The following is a 21,617-nucleotide window of genomic DNA, read 5'->3' on the forward strand; positions in this document are numbered from 1 at the left end:
CCAAACGAAAGGCTTCCTGCCCTCTTATGGCAAGGATTGACCCTTTCATTCTGAAAGGCTAAAAAGAGACCTATCATCTGAGTTTAAGGTAATTGCCCCTAATTGCCTTGCAATGCTCAATTTTCATATTCTTTCTCACAATTCTTCAAAAACTGGCTACGCTCATTTACGAGCTAAAGTCCACTTTTTTTTTTTTCATCTACTTTTTCTAAAGACAAACGAGCAAGCAAAGCAATTAAGAGCCCATGGAAAACCATGGATGCAAAGGGTGCCTTACACCTTCCATTTGCATAAATTACCCCCCGAACTTAGATTTCTTTAAAAGGTTTTTTCTGTTTCTTTTAGCCTTTCTGAATTTGTTTGAATAAAATAAAAGTCGGTGGCGACTCATGCTTAACCGCGACATTTCGATCGTAAAAAGTCAGTTCACCGTATTACAACACCCTATTATAAGCACTTACTATAAAATGACCCATTTCGAGGAAGCACATCCATTTTTCCGTTGATGTCGAACTACTAACACAAGGAATAAGAGCATCATGAATTGCATCGAAATTTTCTTTTTCCCCGTATAGGGATACGTGTCATTCCATATGCGCCTTCAACTATTAAAGAAGTTATTGGTGAAAAATGTATGATTCTCCTCTCCTTAACTGAACAAACCCGGAACAGCTCCATAACCGCAGTTACCATCACCTTTAACATATAAAATATATGATTTTTGGTAATGATGGTGATGGAGTGGTTTGCTAATACGAGCATCCTTGAATTTATTTTTTGAGAATTAGGAGTTGGAGAATCCGGAAAATGTGAGTCAACATGCTCAAAGTAGGAACGAGACTGATTCGTAGAATTGTCAACACCTTCACCCTTGATTTGTTTGGTCCCTACTATAGGTTTAAGTTTGCTTCTCACATGTTTGGTTATATGATACCTACAAAGTAATGCATAAGATGTAGAAAACACTTTGTAACTGAATTCATTAGTGTGGTATCACGATCGGTAACAATGACCTTTGGCATATTTTCTTGGTCCTTCAACTTAGTATTACACACTTCCAAAGCCTATGAAATGTTTTCCTCTTTTTTTCTTTCCAAAAATGCAAAACCCACAGAAAATTCATCTTTGTCGAAGTAACACCAAGAATTTCCAAAAGTTGAAGCTTATACTTGTTGGTTTCCTATGTTAAATCAATTATGAGCACAATGGGAAATATGTTGAACAATTTGATGGAATCAGGATGAGTCCAAAATATATCTCGAACAATGACTCCATACTCACACACTTTGTACCTAAAAACATAGTAATCATCATCCAAAAGTTTCTACAGTTTTTGCATTTCATTTCTTGCTCCTCTTACGGCCTTGTTGTTTCCGACACGAAAATTGTATATTTGCTTAATATTTGAGACATCTTAAGGTGTTTTCCATTTCAACGTATGATTTTGGGCGGCACCATATTCAATGTCATGTCAGAAACAAGTTCCTTCTCCTCAGAATTAAGGAAACATGCAATGGGATGGTCAGCTAACTTGTGACACAAATCATTATTATGTATACCAAAAACCACATCAAATTTCCATGAACTATTCACACTCAAAAGGTATCCCCCACCTTAAAAGGACGCTCACACTTTCTCTATCATGTGTCATCCTGTTTGCACTTTTGAATAGGTTGTTAGCACTTGGCACTTCTTTTGCATCTCATTGTTACAAATGCATATTTCTATCAAAACCATTATTAAACCTCCTGATTACAACGGAGAACCCAAGTTTGGCGACCTTCGTGCAGATCCATTGTAGCATAAGTTCACAGACAACAAACTCCTATTCACTTGCAAATTATTCACAAACATCTACCTCAACATTTACCGACTTAACATCTACATTGACATCAACAAGCTTAACGCCATCTTTGGCATCACCTGATTAAACATCACCCCCACTTCACCCGGGATAACATCCATATGCATAATAGATCTGGGGAAAGTATCAGAGGGCATCATATCTACGACCAATCATAACAAAGAAAACAAATTTAATATTCAAATTCAAATTTAGAACAATCAAGAAGTGCATATCCAGAACACATTCAATCTAATTCAGATGTGTATCTCCGAACTCAACATTCATTTTTTGACAGCAAAACCATATTAGAACTAGGAATGAAGAAGGAAATACATGTACATTACCTTGAATTCCAACTTTGTTTGCTCCTTTTGATGTGATAAACACAAGAATGATGTTTTGGAGTGAAAAAATTGATTGAGAATAGAAGAGTGTTTTTTAAGGGTTTTGAGAGAAAAATGTACTTTGATCATGAGGAAGAAGAACATGCAAGGTGATGTTTTATTCAATTTCCAACTTGACAATTCTAGAAATGCGTCTCCAGAATTGTCATTGAGTATTGAATAAATACACCTTCTAGGAATAAATACACATTCAAGGATAATTATGAAAATGCATTTCCGGACTTTTTCTTTGGCAAAAAGTGGGGTGTCTCACTTGCAACCTCTTTTTTATATGCATTTGGGGCGTATGTATATGCACTTCTGAAATATGGGAAGGGAAAATTCTAGTTTTCAAAAGCTAGTCCTCTACCCATTAGGATGGGGAAAGTAACCCCTTTTCTGTATGCATTTGGTGCTTTCTAGATTTTTTTTAATCAAGAATATATATTTTTTAATTTTAGAATAGAGCCTCCAAATTATTTAAAACACCCCTGACTCAGAGGTATGTGGCGCTAGTTTTGAAAACATAAAAATATTATTGATGAGAATCGGACTAATGACCACTTCAACTATCACATCAGTTTATCAAAAATTAAAAGATAAAATGAAGAGTTTTTATAACGCCCTTCGTTACCTCGTTTGTGTAACCGAGGTCAAATCCCTTTTGTGTCAAAGATAAAATATGTTTTTGTAGTAGTATGTTTACATATTTTATTAGATCACAATATTTGAGTTTTTTAAGTATTTGATCCAAATAATATTTAAATTATTTTTCATTTATTGTAAATTATATAATGTTTTATCATTTCACTCCCTTTTAGTAATGTAGTTAATTTAAATGAAAAAGAAAACTTATGAGAGAAGTTATAAGTATTTTATTATTAATAACATTGAAAAAATTCAAATATTTTGAATAAGAGAACAATAAATTTATTGAAGAGTAATTCAATATTCAGAAGATGGACTGATCTTCTGATGGTTACTCAGAAGATAGTATTGACCAGAAGATGTTATCTGGGTCCCATTAGCTTAGCTGTTTAGTAGTAAGGGTACTTTAGTATTTTTGTAGTACTGTACTGTTTGTACCTTAGACTTGTTCACTAAGTTTACTGTTTTAGGGCTTATGTGGCAAGATTTTCTTTTCTTATAAATAGCCTTGTAATAGCTATCATTATTAGTAGAATACAACATTTATTCTCTCATCTCTTTTGCGCCGTTATTCTATTATTATCTTTGTCACCATCTTTATTCATTGTGCACCAACAATTGGTATCTAGAGCTCCGGTTCCAAACACAGGGAAACACGAGTGAACGTGAGTTTGTGTGACTGTGTGATTGATTTTGTTTCTGGGAAACAAAGTTGTGTTGAATCACATTTTTTCTTGATTGTTTGTGGGTTGGGAAACACTGTGTGAGTGTGAGTGAAATCTGTTTTTGTCTGCACAAGTTTAAAGATGAGTGGAAGCAACTTGAATACCAAACTTCCAGTTCTTGATGGTAAAAACTGGAATAGATGGATGATTCAAATGCGTGTATTATTTGGTGCTCAAGATGTTCTAGATCTTGTCACTGGAGGATATATTCCGGTTGCAGCGGATGCAACGGAAGAACAAAGAGAAGCGTAGAGAGAGACGAAGAAGAGAGACCAAAAGGCGTTGTTCTTCATCTATCAGTGTGTGGATGTGAATGTGTTTGAGAAGATTGCTGATTCTATGACGTCAAAGGAGGCGTGGGATATACTGGTCAGGTGTTACGGTGGTGACGTATCAGTGAAGAAGGTGAAGCTTCAATCCCTGAGAAAGCAATATGAGAATCTCAACATGAAGAGCAATGAGAAAGTCTCTGAGTATATCTCTAGAGTGATTGTGATCACTAATGAGATGAAGGCTTGTGGAGAAACTCTTTCTGAACAAGTAATCATAGAGAAGATATTGAGGTCACTTACTCCTCAATTTGATTATATTGTTGTATCCATTGAACATTCTAAAGATCTGGAAACCATGAGAATAGAAGAGTTGCAAAGCAGTTTAGAAGCACAAGAGTTGCGTCTGACTGAGAGAACTTCTGAGAGAGAAGTTGAGCAAGCTCTGAAGGCTTCTTTTGTCAAGAAGGACCAGAAGCATAGACGTGGTGATAGATTCCAGAAGGAAGCCTCAACTTCTGATGAGAAGAGATATCAGAAGGGAAAGGATAAGAAGAAAGTTCAATGTTACTGTTGCAAACAGTTTGGCCATTTTGCTAGAGACTTTTTGGCAAACAAAGGAAGGAGATCAGAAGAAGCAAATATAGCCAGAGGAGGATCAGATGATGAACCTGTGCTATTGATGGCTTCAGAGTCGGACAAAAGATGTTTGTCAGAATGGTGGTATATGGACACTGGGTGTTCAAATCACTTGATTGGAAACAAACAATGGCTGATAGACTTTGACTCTGAAAGGAGGACAAAGATCAGATGTGCTGATGATAAGTACCTATATGCAGAAGGTATAGGAAATGTCAAAGCCAAAGTGAAGAATGGAAAGACTGTTCTGATCAAGGATGTTTGGTATGTTCCTGGAATCAGAAGCAATCTGATGAGTGTGGGTCAGCTCATTGAGAAAGGTTGCTCAGTTGTTATGAAGAACAACCTCTTGAAGTTGTATGATTCCAATCAGAAGTTGATTATGCAATCTGAACAGGGAATCAACAGAACATTCAAGGTGAATGTAGAAACAGCTGAAACAGAGTGTCTGAGTGCTGAAGGCTCAGAAGGTGATAGTAAGCTGTGGCACGAGAGGTTGGGGCACTTGAACTATAGAAGTCTGGGGCATCTAAGTTCTAAGAAGCTCGTACGTGGCATTCCTAAGATTGTAAAGCCTGAGAAGTCATGTGAGGTATGCATGAAAGGCAAACAACCCAGATTGCCATTTGTATCAGAAGTTGCTCCAAGAGCAAAGCATGCTCTGGGAGTAGTGCACTCTGATGTGTGTGGACCATTTCCAGAACCTTCACTTGGAGGAAATAGGTATTTTGTGTCTTTTGTGGACGAGTTCACAAGAATGGCGTGGGTAACTCTCATTAAGTTTAAGAATGAGGTGTTTACAGAATTCCAGAAGTTCAAGGTGAAGGCTGAGAAGCAGAGTGGTCAGAAGATAAAGATTCTCAGAACGGATGGTGGAGGCGAGTATAACTCTACAGAATTCCAGAAGTTCTGTGATGATAATGGAATTGAGCATGAAGTTACTGCTCCTTATACTCCTCAACACAATGGTCTTGCTGAACGTAGAAACCGTACTTTGCTTGATATGACGAGAAGTATGCTTAAAGAGAAGAAGCTTCCTCATAATCTATGGGGAGAAGTTGTTGCTACTGCAGCATATGTGCTCAACAGGTGTCCAACGAAGAGGCTGAAGGAAATTGTTCCTTTAGAGAAGTGGACTAAAGAGAAACAGAGTGTTAGTCATCTGAAGGTTTTTGGTTCTGTGTGTTACAAACACGTTCTAGAAGCTAGAAGGAAGAAGCTGGATGATAGAAGCAAAGTGATGTTATTGGTGGGGTACCACAGTACAGGTGCATACAAGCTCTATTGTCCAGAGACTAACAAAGTTGAAGTCAGCAGAGACGTCATTGTGAAGGAATCAGAAGTTTGGGATTGGAGAAAGTCTCAACCAACTTCTGATGTAGAGATAACTTTTGAAGAAAAGTTAGAGTCAGAAGATGAAGAATCTTCTGAAGACGAGTCAGAAGATGAAGCATCTTCTGAAGATGAGTCAGATGGAGAATCTGATTCTGATCCAGATTCTGATGATGATCTAGAGTCTGGTGGTAGTCATGATTCTGGAAGGGAAAACTCTGAAGACATAGGGTCTGGAGGACAAGCTTCTGGAGATGATCATGGAGGTGATGACTCTGGAGTAGCTGACTCTGAAGTAGCTCAGCGACCACAAAGAGTCAGAACTATACCAAGAAGGTTTGCAGATTTTGACATGTTGCAAGACACAGAAGTTGACTCAGAAGGAGAGGTCATTCAGTGCGCCATGTTAGTAGATTTTGAACCAGTGAGTATAGAAGAAGCGCTCAAGAAGAAGGTTTGGCTGAATGCCATGAAAGAAGAACTTGAGGCTATAGAAAGAAACAAAACTTGGAAGCTGACAGAACTTCCAAAGAAGAAGAAAGCCATCAGCGTCATATGGTTTTCAAAGTAAAGCTGAAGCCAGATGGATCAGTTGGTAAACACAAAGCAAGGCTAGTGGCTAGAGGTTTTCTTCAGAAACCTGGACTAGATTACTTTGAGGTGTTTGCTCCTGTAGCTAGACATGAAACAATCAGACTGGTGATTGCGTTAGCTGCGAACAGAGGTTGGTCCTTGATGCATCTGGATGTAAAGTCTGCATTTCTGAACGGTTCATTACAAGAGGAGGTATACGTGTCACAACCCCCTGGCTTTGTGAAAAAGAATAAGGAAGGGATGGTGTACAAATTACACAAATCTCTGTATGGATTGAAGCAAGCGCCCAGAGCTTGGAATTTGAAAATTGATTCATTTTTCAAGAAGCAAGGGTTTCAGAAGTGTGAGATGGAATATGGAGTTTATGTGCAACATTCTGGAAGTAATATGATTCTGTTGTGTCTTTATGTTGATGACATATTGCTTACGGGGAGTTGTCCAGAAGATCTGATGAAGTTCAAGAAGGTGTTGATGAATGAGTTTGAGATTACAGACCTTGGGAAAATGTCATATTTTCTAGGGATGGAGATTCTGTATTCAGAAGATGGTATCATTCTGCATCAGTTGAAGTATGAGTTAGAACTTCTGAAGAAATTCAAGTTGGAGAATTGCAAATCTGTTGTTACACCGTCAGAAGTGAATCAGAAGTTGGACTCTGATTCTGAAGGTGAAGATGTTGATGCTACGGTATTCAAACAGCTGGTTGGTTCTCTAAGGTATTTGTGTAATACCAGGCCTGATATATGCTATGCAGTTGGATTGGTTAGTAGGTTCATGAGTAAACCTAAGTGGTCCCATTACCAAGCTGCTGTCAGAGTCTTGAGATATGTCAAGGGAACTCTGAAGTTTGGCATATTGTTTCCTTCTGGGAGAAAGGAAGAATCAGAGTTATTGAGTTATTCTGATTCTGATTGGTGTGGAGACAGAGTAGATAGAAGGAGTACTTCTGGATATTTGTTCATGTTTCTGGGAGGCCCTATCTCTTGGAGTTCCAAGAAGCAACCTGTTGTTGCTCTATCAACCTGTGAAGCTGAGTACATCGCAGGCGCTGTAGCTGCATGTCAAGCTGTGTGGCTTCTGAATCTATTAGAAGACCTGAAGATTAGGGTGAAGAAGCCTCTGAAGCTGATGATTGATAACAAGTCTGCAATCAATCTTGCCAAGAATCCGGTGTTACACGGAAGAAGCAAGCATATTGAGACTAAGTATCATTTCTTGACAAGCCAAGTCCAGAATGGAACATTAGAAGTTGTGCACTGTAGCACTCAGAAGCAAGTGGCAGATGTTCTGACGAAGGCGATCAAGACGGATCAATTTCTGCTCTTGAGGGATGGAATTGGCGTTGTCTGTTTTGATTGAAGAATATGAATTAAGGGATGGTATTGAAGAGTAATTCAATATTCAGAAGATGGACTGATCTTCTGATGGTTACTCAGAAGATAGTATTGACCAGAAGATGTTATCTGGGTCCCATTAGCTTAGCTGTTTAGTAGTAAGGGTACTTTAGTATTTTTGTAGTACTGTACTGTTTGTACCTTAGACTTGTTCACTAAGTTTACTGTTTTAGGGCTTATGTGGCAAGATTTTCTTTTCTTATAAATAGTCTTGTAATAGCTATCATTAATAGTAGAATACAACATTTATTCTCTCATCTCTTTTGCGCCGTTATTCTATTATTCTCTTTGTCACCATCTTTATTCATTGTGCACCAACAAAATTAAAAGTAAGTTGAGAAAAAAAAACTATAATACTTATAATTTGGAATTTTCTTTTTTTCTTAGCAAAAAGAATTAGTATAATTTTGAACATAATGTGTCTTTTAGGCCGTATCAGTACACGAATCATTTTACTTTTATGAAGCATAACATCTGATGAGAAAATTTTAATTTGTAGTTGACACACCAATATAAATTTAATAATGAACAAGACAAATCTTATTCTTAATTTCTGTTTTAGAACCAAAAAATACGCATCACATTCCTATTATAAGGGTTCACAGAATTACAATGGACCCCTATTCTCCACTCCATATATGGAATTTGGTTCCTGCCATTATGTTAGTAGCCATTATGTTGATAGTGCTCAAATATGTGCGATATATAATTAAAGAAGTAATTTTTTTAATAAAAAAGTAGTATTGATTTTCAAATTTATTAAACAATGAGATTATTCGATCACAAAGTGAAGGAAAGAAAAAAACTAGAAATACAGAATTCTCATTATTGTATTCTTTTGATTATCCTCAATTTATTCTTTTGGATGGTCTTTATTTTAATTATTTTGAATTCACCTAATGTTCCAACTTAGGATAAATATTGATGAATTGAGCCAACTGAAATTATACATTCAACAAACATAAATTATTAGATTGAAATCAAAATTAAAAAGAAAAATACACTCACCCTCTCGAGATATATTAAAATGACACTCACATTATTTTTAATTTAAAAATATTTATTAATCTTTCCTAAGGTCTAATAAAAATGACATAAATACTTCCTTCGATTTTTAATGATAGTAAAAAATTTGTAATGGATTGACTTTGTTTGTCATTAAAATTTTTTATTAATATAAATTTATGGGAAGTTTATGTGTATTTTAAAAACTAGAGGGAATGTCAGTTTCATTTTAACAAACCTTGGAGGAGGTGAATACGTGTGTTCATTAGTTTGGACAAGTCCGAACCAAACTATAATCCAAATTAAATCATGGCGTTTGGATTGGACTTTTTTTAGTTCGGACCAAAATCAATCAAACCAATAAAATTCAATGTTAATTGGTTCAGACAATAGATTTTAAATATTTACCTGTGAGCTCGTCTATCTGAACCAATCGTAATTAATTTGTATAATTTATATCATCATTATCACATAAAGTAGTATAAAGTATTCAACTTCAAGAAAAAAATGAAACACCATTTTTGACATTCGCAATCTATATGGAGACATGAAAAAATTAGAGATTTTATATTATTATAAAAAATAACTATGGGAAGCTCTCGTGGAAGGGGTAGACCGCCGAAGAAGGTGACTCAATCGACGGGAACGAAACATGGAGATGGCTCAACTACGCCGGTAACAACCTCGCCGGTGACTGCAGCAATACCGGAAGAACATGGGACGGTGATTACTGAATCGAATCTTGATAAGCAAGTGACGGATAGTGATGGAAAAGGGAAAAGCAAAGATGAACCTAGGGTGGAAGAACAGATGAAGACGAAACCTATTGGGGATCAGAACAAGCTTTGGGTTGATGTTATCAGTGGTAATAGGCAAACAACAAATGGAAAGCAACTTCAATTTGTTGCTCCAAAGATAAAGGAGGGAATTGTTGAAGTTGAAATTGAAGAAAAAGATGTGGAAGCGGAAATTAGGTTTTGGGAGAACTCGTTGATCATGTATGTGATTGGTACCAATTTGAGCATGAATGCGATGAAGAATTACATGAGTCGTATGTGGAACTTTGTTGCGCTGCCTGACATGTTCTACAATGATGAAGGCTATTTCATACTCAAATTCAAGAATGGTGATGATAGAGATGAAGTTCTGATGAAAGGTTCATACACTTTTCAGAACAAACCAATGATTCTTTTGGAATGGAGGCATGATTTTACCATGGCAAAGGATATGCTCAGATCGATCCCAATTTGGATTAAACTACCAGGTCTTCCTCTACCTATGTGGGGTGCTCAAAGTTTAGGGAAGATTGGAAGTGCTGTGGGAATACCCTTGTTCACGGATGAGTGCACAGCAGAGAAACTTCGTGAGTTATGCTAGGCTTCTGGTGGAGTTGGATGTCACGCAGAAATTGTGTGAAGAAATTTCCATCAGAGACCATGAAGGGAGAGTAAGAAAACAGAAGGTTGAATATGAATGGAGGCCTCAGTATTGTGAAAGATGCCAAAAAATAGGCCATGTATGCTCCACTGATAAGAAACCTCCTATCAAAGTTTGGCAAGCTAAGACAACAAAGGTAGATGAGGTGAATGAAGTTAGTGACTCTGTGATTGGTGATAAGGGATTAGAGAAGGAAGATAGCACTCAGGAGGAGCAAGAGATAATGGACAAAGGTACATGGACAGAGATTAGGCGGAGGAAAGAAGATGGGAAGAAAGTAACATGTGATAACTCAGGTACAACACTCCAATGTTCTAATATCTTTGAGTTTTTAGGTGTTTTGAATGACCCTAGAGATATACCCTTGGGGGTGACATGATTGTGTCCTGGAACGTTAGGGGGCTGAAGAAAGGGATCAGGAATCGAGAGATTAGCTCCCGTCTCTCTAATCTGAGTCCTGAGATTGCTATATTAGTTGAAACTAGAGTAAAACAAGATAAAGCTGAGAATATTAGGAAGAAGATAGGAGGCCAATGGAATTACCTTGATAACTATAATAAGCATGCTAATGGTAGGGTGTGGGTTATGTGGGATAATAATAAGGTTGACATCAAGAGTATCTGTAGTTCTGAGCAGATGATACACTGTGGAGTTTATGACAAAAATGATAACTTCCAACACTAGCTTACTGCCATTTATGCTGATAATAAACTGGAAAGAAGAAGGAATTTGTGGAAGGATATAGAGAAGATCAACAGCACTCAGCAAGGTCCTTGGTGCCTCATGGGTGACTATAATAATGTTCTTCATACTAATGATAGAATTGGAGGGAAAGAGGTCCATGAAGGTGAGTTTTGTGACTTGGCTAATATGATGACTAATTGTGGTTTAGCTGAGCTGGATAAGATAGGAGATGAGTACACCTGGAGTAACAAGCATGTAAGTGGAACCATTTACTCTTGCATTGATAGGGCCTTAGCTAATAAGGAGTGGTTTCATCAAAGGATGCAGTGGGAACTGCATGTGCTGGAGCCCAATATTTTTGACCATGCTATGTTGTGTCTCAGGAACAGGCAGCAGGATAGCAAGCCTAAGAGGCTTTTTAAGTTTCTTAATAAGGTGACTGATGTGCCTGAGTACAGAGAGCATGTGGAGAGGAACTGGAATAGGAGAGGGAAGAATGATTCTCATGTCAAGTTGTGGGATAAATTGTTAAGGCTGCAGCCTATAATAAAGAAGTTAAGCAAGCCTTTCAGAGGCATCAACATGCATATTGAGAGAGCCAGGAGAGAGCTGGAAGATGTGCAGAAGAGCATTGTGCATGATAGAGGGAATAAGGATCTGACTAAGGAGGAGAAGGATAAAACTGATAAACTGATGGAGCTTCTTGCCATAGAAGAACAAATCATGAGGCAAAGAGCTAAGGTTAGCTGGATAAGGTTAGGAGATGGGAATAATGCATATTTCCATGCAACCTTAAAGAGTAAACAAAGTAATATGAGGATCCATAGCCTATGCACTGAGGATGGGAGAATACTTACTACTCAAACTGACATCACTGAGGAAGTAATTCAGTTCTATAAAAAGCTGATGGGAACTGCTCATGCAAATCTTGATGCTGTTGACATTCCAGTTTTGAGAAAGGGTAAGCAACTTGCTCATAATTGTAGAATTGACCTGAGTAAAGATGTTACTAATGATGAGATTGTTAAAGCCTTAAATAGTATCAGTGATCTCAAAGCCCCTGGGGTGGATGGATATAATTCTAAATTTTTTAAGGCTTCTTGGAGTATAGTGAAAGAAGATGTTATCAAGACTGTTAGAGAGTTTTTTGACAAAGGGGAGTTGGATAGTAAATGGAATCAAACTCTCATTTCCTTGATTCCCAAAAATGCTGCAGCAAAATCCATCAAAGAATATAGACCTATAGCTTGTTGCACTACTGTGTACAAGATTATAGCCAAAGTCATGGCTAGAAGACTGAGTGCTATCCTGCCCAATATCATCAGTAGGAACCAGGCTGGGTTTGTTCCAAGTCAAGACATACATGATCACATTTTATTAGCTTATGAATTGGTGAAGGGATATGGTAGAAAGGGAGGAATGCCTAGATGTATGCTACAGATGGATATTCAAAAAGCTTATGATTCTGTTGACTGGGGAGCCCTGAAGATTATTATGGCTGAAATGGGTTTACCTAGGAGATTTATCAACTGGATCATGTTGGCTATCACCACTGCGAGCTATCAATTCAATATAAATGGGACCTTATCTAGAAGAGTGCAAGCTAAGAAGGGATTAAGACAGGGAGATCCCATTTCTCCCCTCTTATTTGTTATTGTGATGGAATATCTTCATAGGATGCTTGATGATCTGAAACAAGATGCTGACTTCAGGTATCATAGCAAATGCAAAAATATAGGTCTGATTGATTTGAGTTTTGCAGATGACCTATTGCTTTTCTCTAGGGGTGATGTGAGTTCTGTTCAGAGTCTTATGAAGAAATTTTAGAAGTTCTCTAGGGCAACAGGGCTGGTTGTTAACCCTGCTAAATGTAAGTTGTTTTGCAGTGGTTTAGACAGCATTCATGAGAAGGAATTGGTAGATATCACTGGTTTTTGTACTGGTACTTTGCCTGTTAAATATCTGGGGATTCCTCTGGAGAGCAAGAGATTATCTGCTAGAAATTGTACCCAACTGGCTGAGAAGATTGGTAGAAGAATAAATCACTGGTCTGCACATATGTTGAGTTATGCTGGGAGGATTCAATTGATTAAAAGTGTTCTCTTTAGCACTGCAAATTACTGGCTTCAATGCTTGCCTCTTCCTAAAGGTGTCATTCAGAGGGTAGATAGCATGTGCAGAAATTTCTTGTGGTCTGGGAAAGGAGAATATTCCAGAAAAGCCCCTGTTGCTTGGAGTAAAATTTGTGAGCCCAAAAACCTTGGAGGGCTGAATGTCATTGATTTGAGTAGATGGAGCAAGGCTTGCATGAGTAAGCTTCTGTGGGATTTATGCAGAGAAAGAGATAGTTTGTGGATTAGGTGGGTTCATACCTACTACATAAAAGGAGCAAATGTTATGGAGGTGCAGCTGAAGCCTAGTTGCTCGTGGATGCTAAAAGCTATACTCAACCAAAGAGAAGAAGTGAGTCAAATGGCTGTTTGGAACAAGATGTTGACTGAGAATAAATTCTGCAAGAGGAAGATATACAAACAGCTACTCAGCAATAGGCAAGATGTGCCTTGGAAAAAATTGTTCTTTGACAATGAGGCAAGGCCTAGAGCAGGATTCACTTTGTGGATGGCTTGCCTAGATCGACTTGCAACCAAAGCTAGGCTCATGAAATTTGGTATTTTAGACAATGATCGATGCAGTATGTGTTCTGATAGGGAAGATTTGAATCATCTTTTCTTTGTGTGTAACAGGACCAGGAGTGTATGGCAAGAGATTCTGTTATGGCTCCATGAAGATCATGTTCCAGGCAATTGGAATGTGAGATGAAGTGGATGGTGGATCGATGTAAACACAAAGGCTGGAAAACGACCTTGCTGAAAACAGCATTTGCAGAGACTATTCATGCTTGTTGGTTGTATAGAAATAGCTTGATTTTTAAGAGTGATGATATAGATAGGAATACTCATAGAAATATCTCTAAAGATATCATAGATAAAATAGTACAAAGAGTATGGAATAAACCTAAGCTTAGAGGGAAACTTGTTCCTTTCCTTCTTTGACTTGATTAGGTCCCTTTGGTTTGAGCTGGGCCCTATGGGCCGCTTATGTACATAACTGTTTTTTGGAATAATATAAATAATTTCTTATTCTTCCAAAAAAAATTCATTGATGTAAATTAGATATTTTTTAAAATATTTTTCCATATTTGTTTCTAATATATTCGATCAATCCAACTCTAACCAATATGTTGTTTTTCGATTTAGTTCGGTTTGGGTTTTACTGTTAAAATGTACAAATTCAATCCAAACTAGGGGTGAAAAAATGGGCACAACTTCTTGGATATGCCCGTTTTGCCCGCACTTTAGTGTGGGGCGGCCAAGGATTTAGACACTCACCCTCTAATGTGTTCGCCGCGCCTACCCCATTTTTTCGCAGGCTTTTGCGGGCGCGATCATTTACATAATTTTTTGTGTTTTTAGACTTAATAGTACTGCAGTACCCGCGGGCTTTCCCCGTCTCACCCTCACTTTTTTGCAGGGTGGGCCTAGGTTTTAGGCCCGAAACCTCAACTATGTCTGACCCGCCCTGTTTTTTTGTGGGCTTTTGTGAGGCGGGCATGCCCGTTTGCCACTCCTAATTCAAACTAGTCAGTATATTTTTGATCGGTTTGGACATTGGATTCTTTTGAAATCGAACCAAACTGGCCCGCAAACACCCCTAGAGATGAGTGTAAATTTAAAAAAATATATATGTTTGCGTACAAGAACCTTTCATATAAATTAGCAAATATTTTGTTTTACATATATGGTATTCTTCTTCTAATAACCCCTACCACACACACAAAGTCAAGGAGGAATGTAAGCACCGACTTTGAGTTTTGTACGGAGATCATGGAAAGTTATCGTGTCGAGGGGCTTTGTAAGAGTATCTGCAACCTGAACCCTGCTAGTAACATGCAGAATCTTTATCTTCTTAGGTATGATCATCTCTCTCACAGAATGTATGTCTAGCTCAATATGTTTTGTACGTGAATGAAATATGTGGTTGTGGGATAGAAGTGCAACAATAAAGTTGTCATAAAGAAGTGCGAGAGGCTAGAAAGAGACTGAAAATTCAATGAGAAGAGACTATAACTAGACCAACTTAGAGGTTGTGTGTACTAAGACAAGATACTCGACCTCAATACTCAGTCTAGCAATAAGAGGTTGCTTGTTGGAGCTCCATGATATAAGGTTGGATCATGTAACACCTCGAAATTTTATTTAAAATTTTATTAAAAATTTTGATATCTTGTGTGATTATTTATGTGTTATTTCTAGAATAATAATATAAATTTAGAGTTTATTTATATAAAATGATATTATATTTTTCATTTAATAGATTTACTTTTACTAGAACTATGCGGGTAACAGGTACGGGTGAGGGTACTTAGATATGGGCTTAAGTACGAGGATTTTTTCAAATTACGAGTATAAAGGTTGATTTCCACGTAGATATGGGCTTAAGTACGGGGATTTTTTCAAATTACGGGTATAGGGACAAGTACTATAGTACCCTACCTATACCCTACTCATTGTCATCCCTAGACAATCCAAGTTATGTGGAAGTTGACATACACGAGTCTGAAGATTCCTACTATATTCCTTCTTATGTAGAAGCAGAAGAAGACCTATAAATTAATAAAGGTTTCAATTATATATAGATGTTCTTATGTTCTTATGTAGAAGCATAAGAAGACCTACAAATTAATAGAGGCTTGAATTATGTTTTAATGTCTTATGTTTTACTTGTAGATGTTCAACCTAAAAAAAAAGTTCCGGCAAAAATGTTAGATGTATGTGAATTGGACACTGAGAGTTGCATAATTGTTAATCTTTACAAGTATGGTCGATCCATTGGTCTTAGAGGTACGATTCTTACTCGTTTCATTGGGAGTTAGGTTCGAGGGAAACAATATACTTCCATTAAATACAAATCTTGGAAAGATATGCTTGACAAGGAAAAAGATGAAATGTTGGCACAAATAGAGGTATTATATATACAACTTTATATTTATATCATGATGAACCATTCTTTTAATCACTAATATTGTATTTACTCAACACATCTCTTTTTGTTTATACCATATTTGAGTTTGTTCCTCCTATGAATGACACTACAAGACAAATGTTGAAATTTAAGATGAATATTAAGTGGAAACAATGGAAGTGTGATTTGAAAAAAAAAAGGCATTTGACCCAAATAAAACGGAAAAAAGTTGTTGTATCCTTTGTACTAGATCGTCGAGTTGACCCAGATCAATATCGTGAATTAGTTCATCATTGATTTTCTAAAGAAGTACAAGTAAGTCAAATTAAAAAGAGATTATCTCATATTTCAACTAACATTTTGTATCAATTACAAAAAGTAAGTAAAACTAATAGTCAGAGTCATGCCAAATATGAAGATATTCATTTTAGGGTATAAAAAGTCTCCCAAAATTGATCAAAGTAGTGTCATCCATATGCAAAGAGTTTACATTGATACCCGCACTCGTAAAGATGATTCAGTTGTTAATGAAAAGGCTGGAACATTGATCTTAAGATTTCCTTTCATTCATGCCTTTTTGATTTTGTGACTTGTATTGAATTGGTGTGTGAAATTAATGGAATGTGCTGACAGTATTTGCTTTGAATTTTCTTGATTTTGGATTGTTAATTATGGTTCATCTCTTTAATGGATTAGTAAACTTAGCATGAATTTTTAGACAATGTTTTTTGGGAAACTATGGATTAGTAATTTATGTATTAGTAAATAGTTTTCAGGCACTGTTAATTTCAAAACCATCGAATTTCAGCAGTGACTTAGAGTGTTCATCACTGATTAGTAAACTTAGAATGTTTTTAAGAGTGTGTTTGGATGAGGTAATTGAAAATTTTAAAGAAATTTAAAATTCAAAGCAATTTAAATGATTCAATTGAAATCCATTCATTTTTAAATTATTTTGTTTGGATGAAGTATTAAGATAATTCATTGTTAGAATTTTGGGGTCATTTTTTCTAAACTTTAACGAGGTAATTTAATGTTTTGAGAGAATTTATAATGATCACCTAAACATATCTAAAGAAATGGTAATCATTATTTGCACTGCCAATATGAATTTCGAGGCAATTTTTTTGGTGAAATTATGAATTAGTAATTATGGCTTAATAAATTATTTTTCGGGCACTGTTAATTTCAAAATCATAGAATGTTTAGCAGTGATTAGAGAGTCTTCTTGAGGATAGTTTCACCAAAACCGTTTTATGTGGAATCAATTTACAATGTAGTCTATTCAAGAGTATTTAGCTTTATGAAACTAGTTAGTTAGTGATTAAAATTCATAGAAAGCTCTAAGTATGATGTTAATGTGCTAAGATTATATGTTCTTTTAGTATTTTGAGTATGAACTATCAAGGGAGCTTGACCTAATTGTTATTGTAGAATATCTTGAATTCAACGACAATTTCGTGTGTTTGGATGAGGTAATTGGAAATTTTTAAAGAATTTAAAATTCAAAGCAATTTAAATGATTCAATTGAAATGCATTCATTTTTTTTTTATCACCACAAACTCAATATACTTCATTAATCAAAATGTATTCAATACAATGAGGAACCGAAACTAACATACTACGTCGAGCCCAAGAATTGGCCGCCCTCGCAAGAGAGTGAGCAACCGAATTCGCTTGACGTTTGACAAACTTCACCTCAAAGTTTGGAAAGGAAAACAGTAAACTACGAATGGACTCAATAATAAGATAAAACTCGGAATTACCCTTCCTATTGGAATGGATAGCTTGTGTCACTATTTGAGAATCACTCTCGAAAGTCACAAACTCCAAATGTGAGGAAATAGCTCCAAGAATAGCTTCTTTAAGAGCCGAAGCTTCGGCTTCAAAAACGGGAAGAATTCTGGGATCCCATGAAGTACCTGCGTAGACAAAGTTTCCAAGGTGGTTACGCACACACCACCCCCTGTTAGTAGTACCGTTATTGTTATTAAAAGCCGCATCCACATTACATTTAAGCCAGCCCACAGATGGAGCACTCCAAACTAAAGCTTGTTGTGCTCGAGCATTAGTTATTGAATTATCTTGAGCTTGAAACCAGTCATTCCATATCTGGATCGCTTTAAATCCCAAGGTTGTCGCGTCATCTTTCTCATTTTGCATTTTAAAATTATTTTGTTTGGATAAAGTATTAAGATAATTCTATGTTAGAATTTTGGGGTCTTTTTTATAATTAAATATTTTTGGACTAAATAAGAAATTAAAAAATAAGGACTAATTTGCAATTTTTAAAAATTTGAAGGATCAAATTGTAAAATTTAAAAATTATTAAGGACCAATTTATAATTTTTTGAAAATTTTTGGGGTCAAATTTGTAATTTTGGAAAATATGAGGACTAATTTGCAAAATTTGAAGAAATAATAGTAAAAATACATTCTACGAAGTATGAGAGGAATTTCAAATTCTTTGGTTTTTGGTGTCATTTCAAAATGATTAAATTTAACTTAGATAAAATACTCCATAAATTTTCATCATTATAACAATTCTTCATTTTTGTATCCAAACAATAAATTTTGTGTAAATCATTTTAAATTCCCTCAAAACATTACATTACCTCATTAAAATGCTTCATCCAAACACATTTTACTTTTTTTTACTATTATCAACCGTTTTTAGATCTTTACTAACAGATATTTGTCGTTGGTTATGGTAGTGTAGAGTTGTTTTATAATAAATAAATAAATAAAACGGTTTCAAACATATGATTCTATAACAAACAAATCCACAGACAAACTCCAAAATTTATCAATATTGAAATATGTTTTTTTTTCTAGGGTAATGTTAACTTATGCCCTAAGGACACATATTAAAAAAAATTCATAAATAGTAAATTTGTATTAAAAAACAATAATATCATTAATTATAATTTTGTATTAAATTCATCACACAATTTTTAAATAATTTTTATTATATTTATCTCTTAACTTGTGCCCTTGGAGCACAAGTTAGCATTATTTTTTTTTCCTACTCTTTTCTCATTTGATATTTAAATACATATTACAACTAACTTTCTAACTCTCTTGAACGTGCCTCTATGACATCTTTAATAGCATGATCCATAGTCACTAATTCTCTGGCTGGATTGTGCAAGAACTAGCAATGTACATGGGTTGGGCCTAAACCATTATCCATTCCGTTCAAATTTTAATGGGTTGGATTCGCCGTCCAACCCGCAATTTCATTATCAAAACCAATCTGAATCGACCCATTCATTTATGGGTTGGATTAGTAGGTTGTGTTTCAAATTAAAAAATAATATATTTTTTAATTTAAAAATATTGTCACACAATTCAATACATTTATTCTCATTTCTAACACATAAAATGGATGAAACACATCCTATAATATCTAATAATATTCATCAACATGACATAACACTAGACAATAGTATAAAACTACACAAGACACATTAGTTTTATAAAATATGTAAGTTGGAAATGATACAAAAGAAAATAAGAAACAACATTTAGTCTTAGAATTACGTAAACTTATTGATTTAGTAGTATTATTGGTGGAAAATAAAGTTTTTTTGAAAAAATAATGGTTAGTACTGAGATAATAATTTTATATTTCTATTTAAATTAATAATAAAAAACAAAAAATTACTAATGTAACATCAATTGGTTGGATCAACGGGTCCGTGGGTTGCAAAACTCAAACCCGACACCCGAACCAAAATAATATGGGTTGTTGCGGGTTGGGTTGGATATACCCATAAATGAATGAGTTCAGATAACTTATAGGTTGATTCGGTTTGGGTTTGCGGGTTCGTGGGTCGACCCACACCCATGAACACCCCTAGCAAGAACAGTTGTTAATTAGGTAGTTTCAAATGTGCCATCCTAAAATTCACTGGTAATTATATGTTCATTATTTAATAGACAACAACTGAACCATCTTTGGAAAATTTTTATAAACAAAAAAGTTAATATGGAAGAAACTCAGAGCTTTAATAATATCAAAGCTATGTATATGTTAATATTTTACAACCGCACTCTTAAGTTCAACACCCTGCATTCTAAATTCCAGTGTAATTAGGAAATTAGATTCGGTCACAAAGATGCTTAAATAAATTAATATGATATTGTTATTAGTAATTGCCTATAAAAGGGACATCCAAGAACACAACAACTTCATCATTCTATCAACAAAACTTGTGTGAATCCATACTTTTCCTTCCTCCAACAAGATGCAAAGCAGGAATATCTATGGATATCCACAACAGCAATACTATGATAATGATAACTCGTGGATGGAAACTAAGGCTCAACAGCTACAGAGCCATGGATATCCACAGACACAGCAATATCCAGGCATGAAACAAGGTTATGGCAATGAATCTGATTACTGCATGCCAAACCATCATGGCCGTGACTCTAACCACAATATGTATCATCAGGACAGCAAGCCTTATGGCCATGGCAATGGTCATGGTCATGGATATGGTGGTGGCCAGAATGATTATGTGTCGGAGCATAAGTATGAAGTTTACAAGGAGGAGCGTATAGCCGGTTCCGGCGTGACGAAGAGGGATGAAGTTAGATATGAGAGGCGTGGAACATATGGAGGAGATGCCAATCCATATGGATACAGTAACAACCCTCATGGTCATGGAAAAAACAAAGGCAATTGGACACTAAAAGGATTCTAATATGATTACTACATCTGAATCCAGTAATAATAAATGGTGTGTGTGCTTTGTTTTCTATTTTCTTGTTGTAATAAGATTATGGCCCATATAATATATGGTGCTTCATATATATATGATCAATGTTATCTGTAACTCATTATGAAGTTATAATAAGATGTATGTGAATTTATATATTTGATAGTGATTAATTATTAATTTGCTTCTTCAAATTAAAATCTTTAGCTCAGTATCCATATAAAGTTAGTTGAGGATGTTCTACAATGAATGAAACAGATCTATATCTTTTTAAGTTATGATGGTGCTTCAAGCATTCTGTATTTTTATTTCCCTTTTATTTGCATCACTTTGGTGTAATAATGCTAGTGATACTGCCATAAGTTTGCTGTTAAAAAATCTTTATTCTAGAAATAGACGGCAAAAGGACAATAAACTGCGTCGTTAACTCTTTTTCGATGGAAAAATTATACTGTCAAAAACTACATCTATAGATTTTTAAAAGATGCCAATTTTTTATGCATGAATATATGAATTCTTTATAAATAAAATCGAACGTTTTTTATGACCATTATACTTAAAGCGACTTTGAGTATTGTCTGTTTTATAATAAGTATACATTTTTCAATTCTACGAGTGAGGAAACTCCAATTAGATTCACATATACATATTTTTCTCTTAATCGTACACCAAAACATTTACAGACCAATTGTTGATCTTCTTACTTGTGAGTCGGTCAAGAAAGTTCGGGGTGTATCTTTTTCAAATATACACTCCTTTGCTGAATAAATCATCAAGGACACCTAGCAAATTGTGTGTTTTATAAGGTCTGTTTGGGAGATCGGAGGAAAAGGGAGGGGAGACTTTGAAAAAAAAAGAATTAAGTGAAAAGATTTGAAAATTTTTTTATAGGAATGTTTTGGAGGATTTAC

The 21,617-nt window shown here is 35.5% G+C and overlaps 1 protein-coding gene across 1 annotated transcript; it reads left to right on the top strand.

Moving 5' to 3' along the window:
- The first annotated feature begins 20,166 nt into the window (after window positions 1-20,166).
- Window positions 20,167-20,886, top strand: LOC131627099 (uncharacterized). Its single transcript, XM_058897927.1, has one exon. It carries the CDS (start codon window positions 20,230-20,232, stop codon window positions 20,689-20,691), a length of 462 nt encoding a protein of 153 aa, XP_058753910.1. The 5' UTR covers window positions 20,167-20,229; the 3' UTR covers window positions 20,692-20,886.
- The last annotated feature ends 731 nt before the right edge of the window (window positions 20,887-21,617 follow it).

This window comes from Vicia villosa, unplaced genomic scaffold (genome assembly GCF_029867415.1).
Source record: "Vicia villosa cultivar HV-30 ecotype Madison, WI unplaced genomic scaffold, Vvil1.0 ctg.000349F_1_1, whole genome shotgun sequence".
In the NCBI taxonomy this organism is placed as follows: Eukaryota; Viridiplantae; Streptophyta; class Magnoliopsida; order Fabales; family Fabaceae; genus Vicia; species Vicia villosa.

What these genes read in the sequence shown, in the direction of transcription:
- LOC131627099 (XM_058897927.1), top strand. Translation starts at nt 20,230, where the DNA reads ATGCAAAGCAGGAATATCTATGGATATCCACAACAGCAATACTATGAT.